General features: G+C 36.8%; 3 protein-coding genes across 3 annotated transcripts in view; 2 read left to right on the top strand and 1 right to left on the bottom strand.

Moving 5' to 3' along the window:
• LOC100878130 (Golgi to ER traffic protein 4 homolog) overlaps nt 1-23,484 on the bottom strand; it is a 30,805-nt gene that overhangs the window by 3,871 nt on the left and 3,450 nt on the right. The gene's annotated exons all lie outside the window — the stretch shown is intronic.
• On the top strand, nt 4,459-13,909 carry LOC143266657 (uncharacterized). Its single transcript, XM_076542187.1, has 2 exons — nt 4,459-5,572; nt 12,428-13,909. Exon 2 carries the CDS (start codon nt 13,440-13,442, stop codon nt 13,821-13,823), a length of 384 nt encoding a protein of 127 aa, XP_076398302.1. The 5' UTR covers nt 4,459-5,572; nt 12,428-13,439; the 3' UTR covers nt 13,824-13,909.
• Shmt (serine hydroxymethyl transferase) lies at nt 20,783-23,440 on the top strand. The gene is made up of 6 exons (XM_003708079.3): nt 20,783-20,971; nt 21,482-21,675; nt 21,760-21,971; nt 22,052-22,376; nt 22,437-22,936; nt 23,019-23,440. Exons 1-6 carry the CDS (start codon nt 20,798-20,800, stop codon nt 23,183-23,185), a joined length of 1,572 nt encoding a protein of 523 aa, XP_003708127.3. The 5' UTR covers nt 20,783-20,797; the 3' UTR covers nt 23,186-23,440.

Genomic DNA, 23,484 nt, shown 5'->3' with positions numbered 1-23,484 from the left:
AAAGAAACACATACCTATAATACATATAATATACATATAACATACATATAACATATGTATAATATATGCAAATATAAAACTTTTTTATTTCTTATTTTTTTGTTGTTTTACCAATACTTTTACCAATAGATTTTTCGCAGTTTTCTGGTTATAATGAGACCAAACACGATATAATTTGGACTATATTTATTGTTTTAATTGACGATAAAAGTTTTCAATGCAGAGAAGTATAGCGAGAGAACAAGAAAGAGACGCTACGATCGTGGCAGTCGGCAAAAATAAAAAATCTGTTCAATTGGTCACAATGCTAATGCGTTGCCAACTTTTTTATTTTTCGTCCATTTTTTTATACAACTTTCTCCATTATATTTTTGACATTTTCCTGATTAAAATGAGATCAAACACGACATAATTTGAGTTATATTTATTTGCAATATTTTATTGGAGTAAATTCATCGATGTATGCGTAATATTTGAAATTACAAGTAAATATGACCCGAATTACGTCGTGTTTGGTTTTAATTTAATCAGGAAAATATCACAAATATGTTGATAAAAGTTTCATGACAAAAAAGTCAAAAATAAAGTTTTATTCTTACATTAGGATTGTCCGACCGAAATATTATACCGTACCTTTACGATATTTGCAAACAGCAATCATGTTATTCTTCTTTCTGTCCTTTTTTACGTTCGGCAAAACATCAATCAATGTAGGACGTGTACGATACATGAGAATTGACTCCGTAGCAACAATTATTGTAAGACGAGGTAGTAAATGAAACGACAGAGGCTAAGTCCGATTGTGAAAAATACGTTATATTCTGCGAATTGTTATCGGGGGAGAAGCGACGGCTCCGAACGTTCTCTTCAGAATGACCTCTTCTCGCGTCGGGCCTCGTTGCCGGGCGGTCAAGGTAAAGACGGCCATGTGTCGCTTGTCCCTGTTTTATTGGGGGTGTCGTTGGGAATTTCCCAACATTATTCACCGACTCTTTTTATTCAGCGAATTATATGTATTTTGTAATGCTTTAGAGTTTAGAGGATTCTGGTAGCTTAATAATATTTCATATGATGAATCTGTACACCAGGTTCTCAATAAATCAGATTATCAACGAGTTACATATCAGAAACAAAATAAAACAGTATCATTTCTAATAGTAAATATTAAGAAACCAATTTTATTAGTTAAATAATATTGTTTACGAAATGGAGTTTGGTAATAATATTTCAGTGTTAAATAAACGTTTCAAAATTATGATATCGTTAGTATTGAACCCTTAATTTGGCTTCCGAAACACAAATCAAATAAAATTTCAAAGCATATAATCACATTTTATTACAAATTTAAAAACAATTTGACATATCACAAGAAAGTTATAAAATAAAAATATATTTGTATTTCTCAATATTATAAAATTAATGTTTTAAGCAAATATTATTACAATAGACCAATACTATTACTTCATATATAGTATTCGCAATGAGATTCTATATGTATTTTATACATATGTATATTCAATATGCATATTTGTATATTGGAAGAACTAGTTTGAAAACAACGTCATACGCCTACTTATAATATCTGTATGTTCTTATTCATCTAACTATAAATTACCTATGCATACATATACATTTACACTGTGCATGAAATTCCAATAATTGTAAAAGTGCGGCAAAACATTTTAGAAAAACAATTAAAAATGAATTATTGTACAGGGTATGTAAACAAATAATAGGAGAATTGTATACAACATATTCTGTAAGGCCGGTCAATCATCCCGTTACGCATCATACTACTGCCTTCAAAAACTTGTATAAAAGCTGTACCAGCATAGCAAAAAACTTAAAAAAAAATGCTAATAATTTTTTCCGAACTTTTTAAGACGTGACATTGTGGTAGAATCTTCGCAATAAAAATTTATTTATAATTTTCGATGTTGCGACAATCATTTAACACAATATAAATTAACTTGAAGAAAACGATTATTACCTTTTATAATAAAAAAAAAAGTGCATTAAAAAATTGTAAATTAAATAATGAATAGAAAAATGAAAAATTCAAACTTACAACTCATTTTTACGGAAATAAACTAAAACTGTAAAATACAAAAGCATGTATTTCTTAAATAATTTTGAAGCCAATAAAACGATGGTTAAAATTAATTAAACCATGTTAAGACTTTCATCAATCTCATAGGAACTGCATAATATAAAATTTTCATTAATATTCAAGACATTGAGGGAAAAGTGATAAATTATTTGCAATTTGAACATAATGGTAATATCCTAAAGTTTGTAACATAAATAAAAGGTGTTAACTGTTAGGGGGACCGGAAAGCAATGTCGCTTTTTTTTTTCATAAAACTCAAATACATAAATTTTTAGCAAGTCTTTATTTTTATTCAATAATGTAATCACCCTCGTTCGCAACAACATTTTGCAATCAAGTGTGCAAATGTTCAATGCTGGATCTATAAGAGTCAACTTATTTTAGAGCTAAATATCTTGAGATATTATTTTGGATGTCATCGAAATTTCCAAATTTTTTACTACTTAGAAAATGTTGAAGTGGTCGGAATAAATTGTAATCCGATAGTGCTTACAATTATCGGTCTATTGCCCTATTTATTAATTTTTTTCGGGGCTTGTCTTGCGTAGTGTGATCTTGCGTTATCGTGTTGCAGAATAACGCCTTTTCTGTTGATAAGGATTGACTTAGTTGATCAAATTGTTCACAATAAAGGCCTGGACAGTTTGTCCTGGCTTAGCTGTACTTCGTGGTATTTCATTCGGAGACAACCATTGCCTTTTGCGTTTTGAACTATCATACAGCACACATTTTTTATTTCCAATGATCAAGCGGCCAAAAAACGATTCTGTATTGTGCCGCTGAAGCAGTAAGTTGCATGTAGCGGATCAGTAAGCTTTGTTTTCTTCGCAAACAATACGGAACGCGAACACCTGCCCTGCTTACTTTACCAATCTGCTGCAAATGTTCTTGAATGGTCAATCAAGGTTGATTGAGAGTGTGTGATCCCTCTCCCCGACGGCTAGTATGAACGTGTCATCTGCGTAGCAGATGACATACGTGCCGTTTGAGATGACGTTTGAGAAGACGTTTGAGGGGACCATCCGTCTGACCGAGGTGGCTGTTGCCGCCGTCGTCGGACGGATCCACGAGCTGGGATTGAGGATAGACCCCCGTAAGACCAAGGCCATGTTTTTCCACAATAGACCTCGGTCGCGGGGTCCTCCCCCCTCGTGGATCCGGGTGGGTGATGCCTGAGTCGAGGTCGGGGTCAGTATGAAGTATCTGGGCCTCGTTCTCGACAGCCACTGGCGCTTCGATCTCCATTTCGATCGCCTGGTCCCCCGAGTTGAGCGGGCAGCGGCCGTCCTTGGCCGCCTTATGCCCAATCTCGGGGGGCCGGAAGTAAGGGTTCGCCGCCTGTACGTGGGGGTGGTGCGGTCCATGATTTTGTATGGATAAGTTGTTTGGGCGTCGGCCCTGGTAGTCAGCCGCCGCAGCTTGCAGCTTGTGCATCGTCTGCAGAGACGGCTGGCCATCAGAGTCGTTAGGGGATACCGTACCATCTCCTACGGGACGGCGATGGCTCTGGCAGGCCTTATACCGTTCGAGTACCTGGCGGGGGCTGATGCGCTCGTTTATACGCGCATCCGCGCCCTGCAGTGTCTCGACGGTGTCCCGCCGGAGCCGGAGGCGATCGATGAGATCAGGCGTCAGGCCCGACGACTGGCTGTTTCGCGTTGGAAAATGGATTTACGCGCCTATTCCGGCAAGCCAGTCATCGGGGCCCTCCTGCCACTATTTAATCAGTGGCGGGAGCGGCGGCATGGTAGGATCACCTACCGTATGACACAGGTGCTCACCGGGCGCGGCTGCTTCGGTGAGTTCCTGTGTCGAATAGGGAAGGAGACGACGGCGGCCTGCCACCATTGTGGGGAGGTTTCGGACACGGCGCAGCATACACTGAAGGTGTGATCCGCCTTTTCAGCGCTGCGCCGTGTCCTTATTCAGGATGTTGGTTACGACCTCTCGCTGCCAGCGTTAGTTGGGGCATCGCTGGCAAGCGAGAGGCCTTGGAAGGCCGTGGCTTCCTTCTGCGAGCACGTGATGCTGCAGAAGGAGGCCGCGGAGCGGGTTCGCAAAGAAGCGGATCCGCAGAGGAGGAGAAGGGGTCGCAGCCGCCGAGGTGCGGCTGCGCCCGGCAGTCCATCTGCAGTTGTTCGGGGGAGCAGTCGAGGCCGTCGCGGGCCCCGGCTTGACTCCCCCGTTTGAGGATTGCTGGCCGACGGTCCCTCAGTGTAATGCCGAGGGCCATCGGTCTCTTCCAGGTCTCTGACCTATTGGGGGGTGGTGGCGTCATGGGTGGGGGCCCAGGACGCCCTGTACGCTGCCCCGGGGGGGAGGGGGCGGTTGTCTCGGTGGTCCGGGCATCGCCGTAAAGATTAGTTTGTTTTGTCGGAGGGAGGTCTTATGATCTCCCCCCGGGAAGGGCTCGAAAGAGCAAGACGCGGGGGTCCCGATTATGTTCCACAGAGTTCCCGGGGGCCCACATGCGTCATTCGAGGACCACCGTGGGATTTTAGTGGGTAAGAATCCCACATAACCTCGCGCCCCCTCTAAGGGTATGGGGCATCTCTGGAAGATTCCTCCCACGTTAAAAAAAAAAAAAAAAGTGTGTGTGATAGTTTCTCCATCGTCTGACGTGGATTTGCTCCAACTTTCGTCCTTAACATGTTATTGTCTAAAATTGTTAGTCTTCCCGATCGGTACGAATTGGAAAGGTTGAAATTACTGGATTTAAACTTAGGAAACCATTTTTGATATTTACAAACGTCTAATACATCATCATACTCTATGATATAAAATCATAACGTAACGGTGTCACACGTAACGCGTAAGGCTGTCACGGTTATATTGTATTCTATCATACCCTCTACAGTATAAAATCATAACGTAACGGTGTCACGCGTAACGCTGTCACGGTTAGGTTAGGTTAGGTTACATCTGTCACGAATCGAAAGCGAGGAAACGAGTGTTCGGGCCGACCGCGGAATAAAGTAAATATGTGCGCGGCTTAAATACGATTATTTTTATATATCGCGAGTGAAAATAGTGCAATTTAAGGGTGAAAGTTGCCCTCGAAGAAGGACTTGCGCGAACACGTGGTCGTGCGACATGTCGAAGTTGCGAGAGAAAGTCGCAGAAATTAACTTAATTAATTAATAATGTAAATGTCATTAAGGATTTAGAGTGCGGGAAAGGGCGAATGAGGCATACTGAATGCACGCAGTGATTAGTTTTGGCTATTTTCGTATTTTCATGATTTGATAGTAAATAAATAATGGCGTCGGTCAAGCATGCTTCGATATATCGTACGAACACGTGGGCATCTCCGCGCGAGGGAAGCGTAGAGCGTAAAGGCCGGTTCGCAAACATCCAACATGGCCGGGGAAGGGTCGCTGCAGGCGTATGGAGAGCGGCCCTTAAGGACGAAGCCTAAGGGCGAAGCGAAGGCACGCGGCAACAAGCAAGATGGCGGAGGAAGTTAGTTAGTTAGTTATTTATTTACTTCAAATTACAGAAGCTGGCGTGGAAGAGCCGCTGCTCTTATTCGCCTCTTATACGATTAGTTACATGTTTCTTTAGTTTTAACAATAATAACACAGATGGCGCAGTAGAAGCCGCTGCTCCCACTGGCCTCTACTAACATACACCCTCTCATACTTATAGAACTTATAACACTTATAATCTACCAAAAAAGATTTACAAATTACCAACACAAATTTTCTCCAAAACAAAACATATCCTGCACACATATGTTACAGAGATGTAAAAATTAATACATATTCTTACTTAACCCTACCTTATTATCTATCAACTCCTTTTTACACCACGATATTACATTTCTTTAAAAAGCCCGCAATCAGTCTGAGGGCCCTCCACTCTCCCATGGCGCTATTTTCAAAAAACTGTGCCCCTCTTGGTACATTGCACCTTCTTAAATTTTCCACTAATCTAACTCTTTGGTCCACATACTTATTGCAAGACCATAGAACATGCTCTATGTCTTCAAAATCATCACAAATGTCACAATAGGGAGAATCTTTCATAAATTTCCTGAATAATGACCAGTTCAAGTTATAATGATCTGATCTAATCCTATTAAGTATCGTAATAGTATCTCTCTTAACATTCCCAAGAAACCTGAACCAGGGGAAATCCTTCCCCACATTGTTCCATTTGGATCTAAAATATTTTCTCCCCTTGAATTCCCCCTGCCTCAAATTTCTCTCATCAGATTCTTTCCATTTTTCCTTCACGATAATTCGCTTAATATCTCTCCACAAAGCTTTTACCCAAAATTCAGGCTCACCTACAGTATATTCCTTCGCCACCCCATCTGCTCTTTCATTACCTGTTATCCCTACATGAGCTGGGATCCAGGCCAATCCCACTCTACCTTCCCCTTCTTCTGATGCTTCAAAATTTCTTTTCTTTATTCCCCTTCTTATTTCATGTATCACGCCCATCTCTAAGATTCCTCTTTCCTCCCCTCCCAGAGCCCTAATGGCACTCAGAGAATCCGACAATATCAGAACATCCCTGTCCCTAAACCTGTCCCTCGCTATTTCCACCGCTCTTCCAATAGCCTGTAACTCAATCGAGAAAACAGAACACGATGGGTGCGCCGTGAACCCCACTTCTTCCCATTCATCCCTCCCTCTCCTAATTACTATCCCACCACCTCCATTTTCCCTGCCCTCGATTCTCGATCCATCTGTGTAAATCTCCAATATGCTGCTGCTCTGTCCAAAAATCTTTTTTTTGATTTCTCCTAGAAGGGCCTGTTCTGGAAAACCCTCCACCAGCATGTTCCCTCCCGAATCTATATCCAGCCATCTTTCTATTCTTTCTTCACTCCATTTGCCTTTTTTCGAACCTTCCCCTCTCCTTTCCATAACCTCCAACCAGGTTCTGCTTGCCAACCACCCTTCTTTCACCAGGTCAACCTTTTGCCTAGCTTCCCCTGACCTTCCATTCCTAATCCTTCCTTCAATTGCTTGTATAACCTCTCTATCCTCTATAAAACCTTTCCTGACCATGTACAACACAGCTAACATACCTAATCTCACTTCCAAATTCATCACCCCTGCTTCCACCTCCATCACATTGATTGGAGTGGACAACCTATATCCTAAAGCAACTCTAATTCCCGCATTGTGGATCTTTTGTAACCTATCCGTGATCCTATTCCTATTCCAGTAAACTATCGATCCATATTCTATTACGGACCTGATAATAGCTTTAAACACCCTTAATGCCGTTTCTGGATCGGCTCCTTTACTAACTCCTCCTATACACTTCAGAGTGTTCATCCTTTTCCTAACCCTTTCTACCACATATTTAGCATGCTCTCTAAACAATAGGTTTCTATCGAATACTACTCCGAAAAACCTTACCTGCCCAACTTCTTCCACATCTATATCCCCTAAGCATATCCTACTGCCCAAGCTACTAATACTTCCCTTCCTTCCCGAGAACGTCAGAATCTGGGTTTTCTCCGGAGCTATTTCCAGATCCAATTCCGCCAAATACTCTCTAAGTCTTTCCAACGCTTCTTCCAGCCTCCTAACTCCCCCCTCTCTATCTACATACTCCAAATATACAGCTATATCATCCGCATACTGTAAGATTTTCACCTCTAGTTCCCTAATCACCTGTCCCACTCCTGATGTATATAAATTATACAGTAGAGGACTCAAGATAGATCCCTGAGGCAATCCCCTCAAGATACTCATCCTATCCCTCTCTCCATCCGCCTTCAACACCTCCAATTTCCTATCCCTTAACCAACCTTCCAGAAATCCCACTATCCTAACCGGGCAACCTAGTTCCCTCAAGCCTATAACCAGTTTTCCATGATTAAAGCTATCATATGCCTCTCTAACATCTACAAAAGCACATATGACTTCCTTTCCAAGCCCAAAATTTTCCCTTATATAACTGGTTAAAATGACCAAATTATCCGTGGTGGACCTACCCTTTCTAAAACCACTCTGGTTCTTATCTATTCTATCCTCCTCCTCCGCCCAAACTCTCAATCTTTCATTGACTATCGTTTCTAATACTTTCCCTAAACAATCTAGCAACGAAATCGGCGTTAGAGCCCTCCTTTGTGGCTTCGGTATAAATTTCAAAATGGCCTCCTTCCATATTTTAGGAAACCCTCCCCCTCTCCAAATGTCATTAAAAATCTTCAGGAGTGCCATTCTCCAATCTGCAGTCAACAGCCTAATAACCTTGTACTCAATCCCGTCTTTTCCTGGAGCAGAACCAACCCTTGACCTATTAATGGCCCAGTCCAACTCCTCTCTCTCAATGTCTCTATCAAACCAGTTCCAACTACCCCCTTCTACAACTTGACCTTCCCTTTCATGGTCTACATTTTCTCCAATTACCTCTACTTCCTCTCCTGAGACCCTATCATAAAATCCTTTCTCAATTAATTTCCTAATCTCTTCTCTTTCCAACTCAATCTGATCTTTCCTACTTATCACTCCTGCCCGACTTGAGTCCTCCCCCAACCCCTTAGCTATAATCTTCACCTTTCTCCACATGTCCCCTACCTTACCTCCATCCTTTATTCCTGCTACAAATTCATCCCACGACTTCTTCTTCTTCTTCCTAACTATCTCTTTCATTTTCCTCCTAGCCTCTTCCAGCCTCTCCCAATTGACTGCATTAGGATTCCTTGTCATCAAGAAGGTTGCTTTCTTCCTTTCCCTTCTCAACTCTTCACACTCCTGATCCCACCACACCTGTCTTTTAACTTTCCTTCCTTTAGGCTGTTGACCACTCCTAGGGGTCCTTCGACTACTTTCTCTATTTCTCTCCGTTCTTCCTATTCCAAACTCAACTCCCTCCTGCAAAAGACTCGTAAAATATCTACATCTGTCTTCGACTGAAAGACAAGAGTTTGCAATTTCAAGGATCAACTCCCCCCTTCCTACCAACCACCTTAACAAGATCTCTTGGTTCAGTTTCCTAAGATCATACTTCCTAACTCCCTCCCTGTCCTTATACCAATTACCTTCCTCCAACACACTAATCTTCAATATCTGGTGATCAGACCCCATCGTCTCACCTGTCTCTTCCACCTTTACCTCTAACGCCCATATTGCCGGTACCAAAACTAGATCAATATTCGACGGAGTTTGATCACTCGCCCCTATCCTTGAAATCGTATCTATATTACTAACTACCAACTCCTCCTCATCCATCACCTCCTCCAACAATTCCCCAGCACTGTCACTCATCCTGCAATTCCAAGTACAACTTTTGGCATTAAAATCTCCTAAAATCAGTCTCTTGCCATTTCCAAATGAATCCCGTAAAACTTCCCTCCATTCCATTCTATTCATCTGTTCCCGCGGTCTTCTATATACCACTAAAACCTCAACTTTCCCTTCCTTTGTTTCAATTTCCATTAATAAACTCTCCACCTTTTTCTCTACTCCCCTTCCCACTCTATAATTTCCCAACTTGACATAATCCCTGTACAAGGCACAAATTCCTCCCCCCTTACTATTTAAACTTGAATCCTTCCTCAGTATCTGCCAACCCGGAACCCTGAATTCGTCCTCAGGCTTAAGCCAAGTTTCCACAATAAAACATACATCTAATTTAAATGCTTCTAACACCTCTCTCAACTCACTCACCTTATTCCTAACACTTCTCGCATTCCACACCGCAAATTTCATTTCTGTCCATACAACTGATGTTCTATTCTCCTATCCATCCTCCCATCCATTCATCCGTCCACACTTTAATACCGTCTCCCACACTCATCCGTTCACCCGTCATTCTGCACTCTGTTCATTTCTTTATTTTCCATTGACAACCACATCGCAGAACATTCCCATATTCCTTTCATACTCACATTCCAACATTCACACCCCACTTAATATCTCTAACTCTTCTTGTTTCTTCAACTTCACCTTTCATATTCACTTTCCCAGACCTCCAATTAACTTCCTTACTTTCTCTCTTCATGAGATCAATGGCAATCCTCCCATATCTCATCACTCACTATCGTTACATTTCCTTCACTTCCGGCTTTCTTCTTATCCCTTTCAACAAAATCCGGAAGAACCTTCGCCACAAGTCCTTCATCTCCCTCCTTATACAACCCCTTTGTGATCCTCCCCTTACCTTTAACCTCAATTAATTGTTCCTCCTCCCTTTCCTTCTCTACATCGCTTAACCTTCTCACCTTCTCTTTTAACAGGAGGAGTCTCTCATTACAATTTTCTTCCGGATCAGCAGGGAGCACAACACTCCTTACCCTGTGCTTTCTTGTTCTCAGCACCTCCTGGAATCTTCCCTCTAAATTTTTCTCCCGAATAAACTTAATTAACTCCTCAATTAATTCATCCTCCCCTAATTTCCTTATTTCTTGCAACCTCCTCTCATTCTTCTGCTTTTCAGCAAACTTCTCTCTTCTTTCTTCTTGCATCTCGTCCTTGTCCAATACCATTTTAACTCCTTCCTCCTCTTCAATAACACATCTTGATTTTAACGCCTTCCCTTTCTTCGGACTTTGCCACCCTCCTGTAATTCTTCTTTCTCCTAGATCATTTCTCTGGGGGCTTCTCTTTGTTAGACCCTCAGCTGCTACTGAACTGTAACTTCTCCTACCCTCTACACCTCCTAAAATCCCTGCTACCCTTTTCCCTTCCTCTGTCCTTTTCTTTTCTCTATCTAGGGGAATCTCCCTTTTCTCCCACATATCCACCTTCCTTGTCTTCTTCAAATCAGGAAAGTCCATCCCGCCTACCCCCAATTGACCATCTTCAAAAAATCTTTCTTCTTTTTCTCCCATTGATCTTGCATAAATACCTTTCGTTGTATCAAAAGCTACATTTCTATATGCCATAATTTTCTTAATTGTTGCCTCTTTCTGATATTTCCAACATTCCCTCGCCGTTGCCCCATGGGGTCCACCGCAATTCACACACTTAGGTCTTTTTCTACACTCCCCGTGTCTATCTTCCCCACACATCATACATTTCTTATTTGCCCTGCATGCAACTTGAACATGCCCGAATCCATAACAGCAAAAACACTGTTTAACCGATTCTACAAACGGCTCAACTTTTACTGAAACATGCCCCTGACCTATAAAAAGTCTAGTCGGCAACGAATTGCCTTTAAAGATAACCCTTATCAATCTTGTCGCTTCCCAGACCATTTTGCCATCCACAAACCTCTTCTTCTTAATCCTTTCCGCCACGAAACGAGGCTGCCCCGGCATGACTTCATTCTTCAGCTCCTCCGTGGAGCCATCCCAATCAAAAATTACCCCTTTTCTAAACCTCATCCTATCCGGAAGAAACGTAGTTACCATCGATGCAAAACCACCTCTTCTTCCATATTTGCTAAGAAGGCTATTCGCCTCCTCCTTCTTTTTGAGGGAAACTTCCGCTCTATTAAAACCCGTCATTCTAAAAGTCAAAATTTTCACTCCAGTACCTTGAATAAATCTATATATCTTTATTAAATTATTTTTTTTAAATTTCCCTGAATCCATTTTTTTTAAAATACATCCAACAACATATTCCTCAAAATCACAATCGTCATCATAAAGGGGATTTTCCCCTGTCTCTTTTGGAGCATTTCCATCAGCCATAGTCTCACTGACCTGAGCCATGATGTCTATATCTACCCCTTTCTTCTTAATTTCCATTTTCTTCTTCCTCTCTGCAATCTTTCCACTTCCTACCTCGTCTTCCGCTTCTATCTCTCTCATTCTCTTTCTACCTCCTGCTCCCTCCTCTATCTCCATCTTATAAGCTTCTTCCTTATTCTCCTTGCTTAAAACAAATTTTTTTTTAAACATCTCCTTCTGCATTGCCTTGACAACTGATTCCTCAGCCTCAGCTAAATATTCCAAGGCCCATTCAGATTGAAAACTCTTGAGTTTTGATTTCCCAAACTCTTCTCTTGTTTCTTTTATCCTTGCTTCCCTTCCTTCCCCTCTACTCTTTTTTTTATCACAATCTTTCTGACTCTTATTAATCATCCGAAAACATTTCCTCGGTTTTCCAATTACATTCTCTCTTAAACTCTTTGCTCTTAATTTTAAATTTGACTTTTCGCTCTCTCCAGTTCCCCCGGCGCCCATCCGCCCAGGGGGATCCCTATCCTTCATATACTAATATATTTTCTAATAACCTAAATTTAGCCCAAAATGTCCACAAAACTTAAATTTTAATATGTCTAACGTTTGAAAACGTTATTTCACACTTTAAATCACCTCTAACACTTCCAAAACACTCAATAAACTCAAAAATCTTTAAATTTAATCTCCCGGGCTGAAAACACGTCTTACATACTCAGCGCCATCTATCATGGCGGAGGAAGGATCGCCGCAAGCGCATGGAGAGCTGCCTTTAGGGACGTAGCCAATGGGTGAAGCGGAGGCACGCGGCAACAAGCAAGATGGCGGAGACATGGCGCGTTTTTCAAATGGTAAGCAGATAGGTTGAAGCAAGAAGACAGTGAGGAGGAGAAAAGGAAGAGGCGAGACGACACGGAACGAAGTGAAGGAAGGAAGTAATTAATTAATTAATAAATAAATGAAGTGAATGAGATTAATAATAATAATAATAATAATAATAATAATAATATTAATTAATTAATAATTAACGAATAAATTATTATAAATAGTGAAGTGATTAGTAGATTAATAAATAAATAAATAATAAATAATAAATAATTAACAGATAGGCAACTAATTCGGTGTAGTGTTAGGAAAGTGTTGTGGAAGTGCAGTGAAGTGCTAGGAGTGTTGCAGGTACAGGGGAATATACGTGACCACGTGCGCGAGTGCAAAGGAACAGTGCAAAGCGAGAAAATGGCGGAAAAGTGTTGGAAGAACTGCGGAAAACGCTCCAGCACTCTGGAAACTCCGAAGTCACAACGATGGTGGAGAAAAGGGGCCGTATTGAGAATATCCAGCATGGCGAAGGAAGGAACGCTGCAAGCACTTGGAGAGCGGCCCTAAAGGGTGAAGCGAAAGGATGCGGCAACAAGCAAGACGGCGGAGGCACGGCGTGCTTTTGAAACGGCAAGAGGAGGGGAAGAAGCGAGAGGACAGCGAGAGGGAGAAGAGGAAGAGCAGGAGTGGAAGAAGCGGAGAAACAAATATAGACACGACCGATCAAACCCGCAAGGGAGGAAACCGGTGTCAGCCTGGTCATAGCACCATTAGGGGGCACAAAACGGGGACCGACTGAGCAGGGGAGAGGAGGGAGAAAGGTCAAATTGAGCAAAGCGCCCTTCTGATCAACTGTTGATTCAACTAGGGACCCAGTCGTCAGCCTGGTCATGGCACCATTAGGGGGCGACAATGGGGACCGAAGGGGATCGGCGGGAGAGAAGGAGGAAACATAAGACACGATTGATCGAACGACTCAAACCTGCAAAGGAGGAAACCGGTGTCAGCCTGGTCATAGCACCATTAGGGGGCACTAAACGGGGACCGACGAAGCGGGGGAGAGGAGGGAGAGAGATCAAATCGAATCGAGCACCCTTCCGATCAACTGTTGATTCAGCAAGAAACCCAGTCGTCAGCCTGGTAATGGCACCATTAGGGGGTGACAACGGGGACCGAGTGGAATCGACAGGAGAGAGGAAGGAGAAATTTTTACCGAGAGCAATGGGCTCATGTAGCGTTGTGGAAGAAGACTGGGGCGTAATAGGAAATGCGGGGAAAATCGGTAAGGAAATTTAAAAACATGAGCGGAAAATCAGATGTCGGAAATAGCGTAGGATATACAGAGGTGACAGGATATACTAAGAAGGCAACTTTCTTGTTGGGTGAGGGGGGTGGGGGTGGGGGGTAGGGGCGGGGAGCAGAAATTTTCAAAACGCGAGAACAAGACAGGTAATTAGAAAGTGCGATGAATTAGAATTAAGCATAGGAAAACATATTATGGCACTTAGGTGGGAAATGGTGGGGAGAGGTCGCGGTTTTTTGCCGTATGTTCGAACCCACCGGGAGGCGGTGCCGAGAGGGCGTTACAAAATCAGCTGGAGGTCAGCGCATTTTTGCCCGGGAGCCTCCCCTTAGATCTTGACGTAGCCCCTCGGGCCAAGACCCTTTGGTTGAGAGCATCCATTCTCCACACATGGAACACATACGTGGGGGGGGGGGGGAGGTTAGTCTTTCTTCCACAACAAGCGAGCGATGGCCTAGCGCAGGGGGACTGTATCCACGGACAGGAAAGCCTGCCGGGCTGCCGCCACCCTCCGCCCTTGTGGCGGGGGCGGGAGACAGTTTTAGTGGGTATGCGTGGAAACCGTCCCTCTTCTAGGGGCGCCGGAAGCGAGAGTCTCACACTATCTGGGCTATCTTCCCAGATGTCCGTTATTGGATTTGTGTCTTCCTCAAACACAAAAATAAGAAGGTTACATCTGTCACGGTTATACTGTACTCTATAGTATAAAATCATAACGTAACGGGGTCACGCGTAACACTTTCATACTTACTAACCTAACATAACCTAACCTAACCGTGATAGCGTTACCCGCGACACCGCACAGTGGGGTATTTGAGCCGAAAAACCGGAAAAAAGTCGATTTCAAAAATTTTGCGTAAACTGTAAACTTTTTGTTGTTTGAGGTTCTTAAATATATGAGGAACAATGTACTACATTTTTTTTTTACTAATACACTGAGAAAGCACTAAACTTACTAAAAAGTTGAGAGATTTTATGACTGATTTTGGTTTTTCAACCACGCTAAAATGTGCGATGCATTTACAGGAAATTTCTTTCATTACAGATCCTTTTTAGGTACGTATGTAGTATACTTTCACATTTTTTATTTTTCTTTTGTCATAATTATTTATGTAGTTATTAATATCTCAAAATAATCAATAAATCAATAATTTTCTTTACTATTAAGAAAATTCATTAACGATTTTGTTATAGTTCCAAGTGAGTCCCAATGCTCTTTTTGGTACCATTATATTCGGTAGAGATTCCAGATTATAACCCAACATAATTTGATTCCGGATTTGTCCGGATTGAAGTTTTATAACTAATTTAACATTAAACGTTTCGCAGCGTTTCACGTACGCCTACACACTATCTTCTGATGAAGATTAATGGTAAAGCGGTTTAAAAATATTTTGAAAATATGTATTTTCTTAGTAAATTGTTGCCCAACCCACATATTCTACATTAAAATATGAATATAGTAAATTTTAATATGATATGTGTACAAAACTAATTTTTCTCGATTTTGCCGTGACACTTCACCATCGACCCTACTTTTCAACGGTTTCCAACAATCTGAGAAAAAAATGGTCTAAACAAAATGTAAATAGTATTTAGACATCTACTAATTTTAATATTTAATATTTCAAAAATTTTTATTGTTTTTCGAAAAATCAAGGTCATTTTGATTTTTTAAATATTAACATTTATTTTTAATTTCAGAATATGTGGCCAACGTTAAGACGAATTCAACAACCTATTATGTTATAACCTTCAACCTATGAACGACGCTAAAATAATTTTGTCCGATTTTTCGGCTCAAATACCCCACTGTGCACCGTTACGTTATGATTTTATACTATAGAGAAGAGTATGATATCATTCTGTATAGTATAAAATCATAACGTAACTATAGAGAAGAGTATGATATCATTCTGTATAGTATAAAATCATAACGTAACGGTGCCACGTGTAACACTCTGAGGCTTATTCCGCACTCTGCAGTACGAAATCATATCGTAACTGTGTCACGCGTAACGCTGCATCGCTTATACCATACTCTATAGTATAAAATCATAGCGTAATGTTGTCACGCCTAACGCTACCCTCTGCATTCCACGGTCCACCCACAGCCCCCTAGTCATATTATAACGCAGAAACATGTCCGTGAGTTACGCTGAGACGTTGTACGCATACACGAAAACAAGGCAGAAAAATATTATATGTATACTCTTACAATGATAGTACAGTAAAACCCTTATTAAGGGGGGCAATACCTTTAGACCGATGAAAATAAGCTGATTTTTGTGAATTTTTTTGTATAGGATATCTTTGTTTTGCGTTTTTGAAATTTCAGGTATAATTTATTATAACTATTGCCTATTACACAATATTTTTTGTGTTTGAGTGTTTCCGGAAGTGTTTGGGCGCATCTCGTGAATCGGTGTGGATTCTAGCTTTAGATATATTGGTCTGAAGCAAGTTTGCAGACAATGTTTCGAAAACTAACATTCACAGTTAGTAGATGAACCTCAGAAATGTGCAAAATATGTAAAATTAAAGAAATGGCGCGCTTTTAAAGAAAAACTTCGAATTTTACTAAAAATTTTTGCAACATTTTGCAATAAAAAAAGGACTTTAATGTTCAATTTATTTCATAATTTAGGTTCATATGTTAGATACTATTGTCATGGATATGTGCAAAAAATTTGAGCGCGATTGATAAACTAGTTTTTGAGTTATCAGCCACACCAATTGTAAAAATGTAGTTTTGAGAAAAACGCGTTTGAAGCTTCAGTCCTCTGCACTGAACGCGTGAATACTCGCGGCGCTAATCGGCCATAACTTCAAAAGGGCTTCATATTTCACTTTAAAATTTTGAGACAATATTTTTAAGATGTTACACTAACATTTTATAGAAAAAAAAAATTTTTTAATTTTTCAAGATTCTAAAGATATTGCCCCCCTTAAGGGACACTTTTTAAGGGATACATAAAAACTAATTACGTCATCATTGTAGGTGCTTCGACTACTTTTTCTTTGATTACTTTCTTTGTAAAAATTTACTGCGCATGTCTATCTCTTGCGATTTAGAACTGCGCAAGGGTCAACGTTTCGATAAAATAATACCGGCAAATCCTGTATTTACTCATAGACAACTTTATGTTGCATTATCGAGAGTCAGATCAAAAAATAATATTAAAATTTGTTGTCCTTTAGCTAATACAGACCAGCACAATGTAGTTTACAACGAAGTTTTTAATTAAAAGTTTCATTTGGTTTAATATCATGGAATTGGAGCTTGGGGTGAATAGTGGGCAAAGTCAAATTTATATTTTAACTGATTAATTCCTCGTGCATAGCACGAAGCGTTCCACTAGTTTACATAAATATCACAAATGTTTTTGGTAGCAACTGTTGCGTTACTACACTTGCGAAGCTCAAAAAGCATATAATGACCGATATGTACCTCTTTTGGCATTTGGCTCGCCATTTCACCATAAATTATAAACAAGAATTTTTAATTTAATTATTTGCAAGTAAATAATTCACGCTAACCTTAAAATGTTTTTGACACGATTTTGAAGTACACAATGAGCTGATGAATGACCAACAACTATCGACGTGCGCAGAAACGACATTACTTTCCGGTCTCTCTAATATTTACTGCATAATTTTGTTCAGTTTAAGAAAAATACGTTTCGTACTCCTTTAAGTATGATAAAAAAATTGATTTAAAGAATACCGCTATGCATTCATACTGAATAAAATGCAAAACTTGTATAGCCGTGCAAATTGTATGTAAAAAGTTTTTTCCTGTCTACGATAACGTTGAAAATATTTGAGATCATAATAATTATTGATCCACCCTATATGTATACAAACTTACGAAATATATTACGATAGGAATGGATGAATATATAATTAAAAATTTGCAGAAGTTTAATAAAATGGACTTCATAAAAATTTGAAACACTTAAAACTATTTATTTAGGATATTTTATAAACAAAGGTCTTTCTTTAAATTGGATTATATAATTTTCAATGACTGCCACTGCGTATATTTGCGTTGTATTCAATTATATAAATTTAATCATATAATAATAATGAAATATTATTGATAAGTTATAAATATTTATACATTTATAGCATATCAAAACGTATAAAAAATGTAAATTATGCAGTACGTATAAGAAACGAGATAAATTGTCTTATAAAATCATATAAATAAAAACATGTCTTTTACAAAAATGTATATTTTCATAAACATCCGTAATCTAATTATTAATAAATTACTTCATTATTGACAAATATATTAGACGAATCTTTCATTAAGAACTTGTCATTATTTACGAGCAAAATGAAATATCTTTACGAGATTGTTTCATATTTTTGTTTTAGTGTATCTTATCTTATGTTACGTATTGCTAAACCCATCAAATCCATATCGAAGCCACATAAACATAACATGATTATTGTTCATAGTCAGATGGACTCTTGAAAGACGTGTTTAATAGAACTGACGAAAAAGGTACTAATATTAATAAACAATACGAACTTTGTTGTTATTATTTCATAATTAGATGTCTTCATCTGCAAATATGAAGTCATAAACTGCGTAACGCTTTCGAAATTATCTTAAATCTTATGAAACGAGTAAATAAGTCCGTATGCTTATACATATACAAAAAGAAAAATAATTTAAAAACATGAAAATAAGTGTATTTTCCAATATAACTAATAGTTTTTAATGTTTCTAACATTTCTTCAAATACTTCTTCGAAACTAAACAAAAAAATACAAAATCCTAGAAGTACAGAATAAAATTCATTCTTTTTATATAACTTGTTTCTAGAATTTAACTATTTTTCTCGTTCTTTATACGGTATTACCAATATAATGAGAAACAAAATCATACAATAATTATTCACTCATTAATGTGAGCCATTTGAATTTGTATCACTTGCACCTGTATGATGTAATACATTTTCTAAAAATGCTTTTTAAATCATTTATACCAAATCGATCACTATTTCATGTCAGAAATTTTATTCCAAATAGAGTATAGTATGGTGCATGCAGAATTAGGAATTTAAGTCATCATTCTGCTAGTTTCAAATTTATTGACTAAATATTAATTTCTTAGATTTGCCACTTATCATGAAGTCGGGCAGCACCTATAAATGTTTATTTCTAAAACTGTTTGTGGAATTGAATTACCTCATTTATAATCTAGAAACTTATAACAATGTTTCTTTTCGTTGAAAAATTTAGACAAATTTTGCTCTTATAAAAATCGTAGTATATATTGCTTATTTAACAGTTAACTATAATATTAAGTTAAAAAATATTATTCTGATAGAGCGATTATTTTGTGAGAAGCATTTTAACAAATACCTTCTCCTAATTTCGATTTCTTTCAGCAAAAAATGTACAAAAAAGAAGAATTTGCTTATAATTTATGATATTACAAAACCAATTCTTCGAATAAAAAAATGCTATTATAAGAAAATCAATTCATCTAAAGTAACATATACAAAATTTTATTCGAAATATAATTCTTTAATTAAAAATTCATGATTGGAGTTTGCTTTACAGAAATAAATAAAAATTCAACTATCCGTTCGTTAGAACAAATTCGAACCTAAACCTCTTCTAATTTCTCATGTACATTATTTGAAAAGAAATTCCTGACATCGACATTATAAAGTAATCTATTTAAAGTAATAAAGTAATTTGATGTGAAACGAGCCTTTTATACTATAGTAATCAAATCTGATTTGATTATTTCTATTTGTTTCAAATCTTAAGTTGTACTTTTATTTACATTCTAATCTGTAAATTAAAAGCAATGTAACAATGAATTCGAAACTAATAAAAAATATGGAAAAATATATAAGTATATATATAGAAAAAAATAAATAATTGTCAACGGATTTACTCGCTTATCGTTTTAGATTTTTCATCAAATTGCAATATTATTCGTAATAGTATTTGGAAACATTATGATAACTTGTTAATATTTTTAACGTCCAGTATAATGTTATTTAATGGTTTCGTTTGAATATAATGCATACAAGTATTTGCACTTCATAATAATTTTACAATAACTACTATAATTTAAATTGTGTATTATTATTTACCTAATTGATTTTTAGAAGTATTATAATATAAAAATATCAACAGATCGTTTATCTGGAATACAGAAATACAAATGTTTCTACAGAACGAAAGAGAAAATGTATACATATATGTATAACGAAATATGTACGAGTGTACACATATATTGTACATACTTTCACGCGACTACCTTTGTACACCACTTTTAAATCAGTGTTATTACAAAAAAAACATAAAATTTACTCTTGAAACTCGTCAGTCCCGTTAAGAACACTGTAAGTTATTCAATGAATATTAATTCTCAATTTGTTAGCAATAAAATAGAATTATATAATTTAAAAAACTATAATATAACTATGTGTATAAACAGATTGTTCATAGTTTAAAAAAATAATGTCATGACAAATACTTATAACTAAAAATATCTACTGTTAATAAATGTCCAATTTAACACAATATCGTTTAATAAATGCCATTTTCAATATTTTTACTTTAGAAATAAAATAATATTTTAGTTATAACGTAAACACGGCATGTCTGATATTTGTATATAGATTCAACATAATATTCTGATTCAGTAAAAAGCAGTTGCACAAGAAACAGTGTAAACGTATATTAAATAACATTAAATGTAATAGCGATTTTGCAATATTTTATTGTTATGCTATTAAAAAAGTTTTAATGTTGTAATAAATTCACTTCTATCAAACGCTGATTAAAATCCTTTCTACAAAAGCTTTTAGGTTAGACGGTATTATAAGACATATTGTCAAAATTATACATAACAAATAAAATATAAAACAATTAAAAATCATGTTACATAATTAATAATTCTTTATACATATAGTTTGAGAAACGTGCAATTATGAGTGCAAATTGGATAAATTTAAATCGACGCGGTTTTCAATTGGTTGAAAACTTGTTAATCGTCCGGACACGGGCTATAAAAGATTGTGTTATGCGAAAACGAATAGTAGATGTCTTTGGAGTTTCAAATTATAACGTGTTCTTTTCAACTACCTGTTGCTCGACTAAATCCGTAAGTTATACTATAACTTACTTAATCCATTATTTTTTTAATATAAATAATACTGTTTCTATATAAAACAAATTCTTATTATGTTAAATTAGTTTGTAATACGCAATGTTATATAATAATAAATAATTTTTATATATTAAGTAATAATATAATACTATTTTGGTTTATGGCATGTAATTACAATAATATTAAAAACTATTTTATGTAATTTATATATATTTTACATTTAAATTATAAAAAACATTTAAAAATTTATGCAGAGAAGAGATAAATTTGTTCATTATGTTTCTAAGCATGTTATATGACTAATTTTACTCTTAATAATAATTGCTTGCTTTTAATGCTTTTAATAATATTAAAAAGTGATAAATTATAAATATCATATAAAAATAAATTTAAAAATATTATTTCATTATCATCATTATTAAATTTCTTTTCTTATTTTATAAAACATTTTTATTTCATTATACATTTATTATTATCATACAAAAAAACATACTATTTATTTAGAATATGACTGGAATTATTTACAAAAATGTTTGGGAAACTGACCCAGAACTTTTTGAAATAATGAAAAAAGAAAAAAAGAGGCAAGAAGTTGGTCTTGAAATGATTGCTAGTGAGAACTTTACATCTCTTAGCGTATTGCAATGTTTGAGCTCCTGCCTTCACAACAAATATAGTGAAGGTCTTCCTGGTCAAAGGTATAGTTCTATAAATTTGTTATTATTGTTATTATTATTCATTAAATTTATATATTGTTTAGAATATTCTATATTTTTATTTAGATATTACGGAGGAAATCAGTACATTGATGAAATTGAATTATTAGCACAAAAGCGCTCTTTAGAAGCATTTAACTTAAATCCAGAAGAATGGGGTTGTAATGTACAACCTTATTCAGGTAGCCCAGCTAACTTTGCAGTTTATACAGGTTTAATTGAACCTCATGGTCGAATAATGGGATTAGATCTTCCTGATGGGGGACATCTTACTCATGGTAATAAAAAGTTTTATATAAATTTATGAAAATATCACATAATATCATAAATTTTTTAAATTTTTCCTATATATTTTTAGGTTTTTTTACTCTAAATAAAAAAGTTTCTGCAACATCAATATTTTTTGAATCAATGCCATATAAAGTTAATCTCGAAACTGGTTTAATTGATTATGATAAATTAGCTGAAGAAGCGAGACTATTTAAACCCAAAATTATAATAGCAGGTGTGTCCTGTTACAGCAGATGTTTAGATTATAAACGATTCAGGAAAATAGCTGATGAAAATAATGCTTATCTATTTAGCGATATGGCACATGTATCTGGCTTAGTTGCGGCTGGATTAATTCCCAGCCCGTTTGAATATAGTGATATTGTATCCACTACAACTCATAAAACTTTAAGGTATTTATTTTAAAATAAGTATTAATTTTAATACAGCTAATAAACTTTTACAACTCTTAGAGGACCTCGAGCTGGTATTATATTCTTCCGGAAAGGAGTTAAAAGTATTGATAAAGATGGGAATAAAATTATGTATAATTTTGAAGATAAAATTAATCAGGCAGTATTCCCAGGATTACAGGGTGGTCCTCATAATCATGCAATTGCAGGCATTGCTACAGCAATGAAACAAGTTAAATCTCCAGAATTTCTTCAGTATCAGAAACAAATTGTAGCTAATGCAAAGAGATTGTGCTCAGGACTAAAAGAGCTTGGTTATAAAATTAGTACAGATGGTACTGATGTTCATATGTTATTAGTAGATTTACGATCTACTGGAGTTACAGGAGCTAAGGCAGAAACAATTTTAGAAAGTATTTCTATTGCATGCAATAAAAATACTGTACCTGGTGATAAAAGTGCATTACATAGCAGTGGTATCAGACTTGGTACACCTGCATTGACCACTCGTGGTTTAGTTGAAAAAGACATTGATGAAGTTGTTCGTTTCATACATCAAGGTACATTTTAACACAACAAATTATAATTAACTGAAAGTAACATTTGAATATATATAATACATATTATAAATATATATTTTAGGACTACTACTCTCTAAAGAAGTATCTAATATTTCTGGTCCTAAGCTTGTCGATTATAAAAGAGTATTGAATACTAATGCTGATATTCAAGCAAAAATTGCAGTTTTAAGAGAAGAAGTTGAAACTTTTTCTAAACAATTTCCAATTCCTGGTTATGTAGCATACTAATACTACAGCACTGTGCTTTTGTTTTATCCAGTATATGCATCCCCACATTTACTATGTATATCAATTTTTCCATTAATATATTTAAGGATTTTTATACACATCAGTTACTTATAAGGAATATAAATGTATACGCGTATTGGTCTCGTGTGAAATGTGTATTTATGTACATACATAATATTTTGTACAGTTATACATTATTAAAAAATGCTCATTATGAATATAACAAAAAATTAAATACAAAAAATTGTGTAATTACATTTTGAAAATATCAAATTATATGAATTATCATATTACACTAT

The sequence above is a fragment of the Megachile rotundata genome, chromosome 2 (genome assembly GCF_050947335.1).
Source record: "Megachile rotundata isolate GNS110a chromosome 2, iyMegRotu1, whole genome shotgun sequence".
In the NCBI taxonomy this organism is placed as follows: domain Eukaryota; kingdom Metazoa; phylum Arthropoda; class Insecta; order Hymenoptera; family Megachilidae; genus Megachile; species Megachile rotundata.
This window is presented reverse-complemented; position numbering and strand designations above follow the sequence as displayed.

Coding starts and splice junctions, on each gene's coding strand:
- LOC143266657 (XM_076542187.1), top strand. CDS start 13,440: ATGGGGACCGAAGGGGATCGGCGGGAGAGAAGGAGGAAACATAAGACA.
- Shmt (XM_003708079.3), top strand. CDS start 20,798: ATGAGTGCAAATTGGATAAATTTAAATCGACGCGGTTTTCAATTGGTT. Junction 21,676..21,759: donor GAAGGTCTTCCTGGTCAAAG/GTATAGTTCTAT, acceptor ATTTTTATTTAG/ATATTACGGAGGAAATCAGT. Junction 22,377..22,436: donor ACAACTCATAAAACTTTAAG/GTATTTATTTTA, acceptor TACAACTCTTAG/AGGACCTCGAGCTGGTATTA.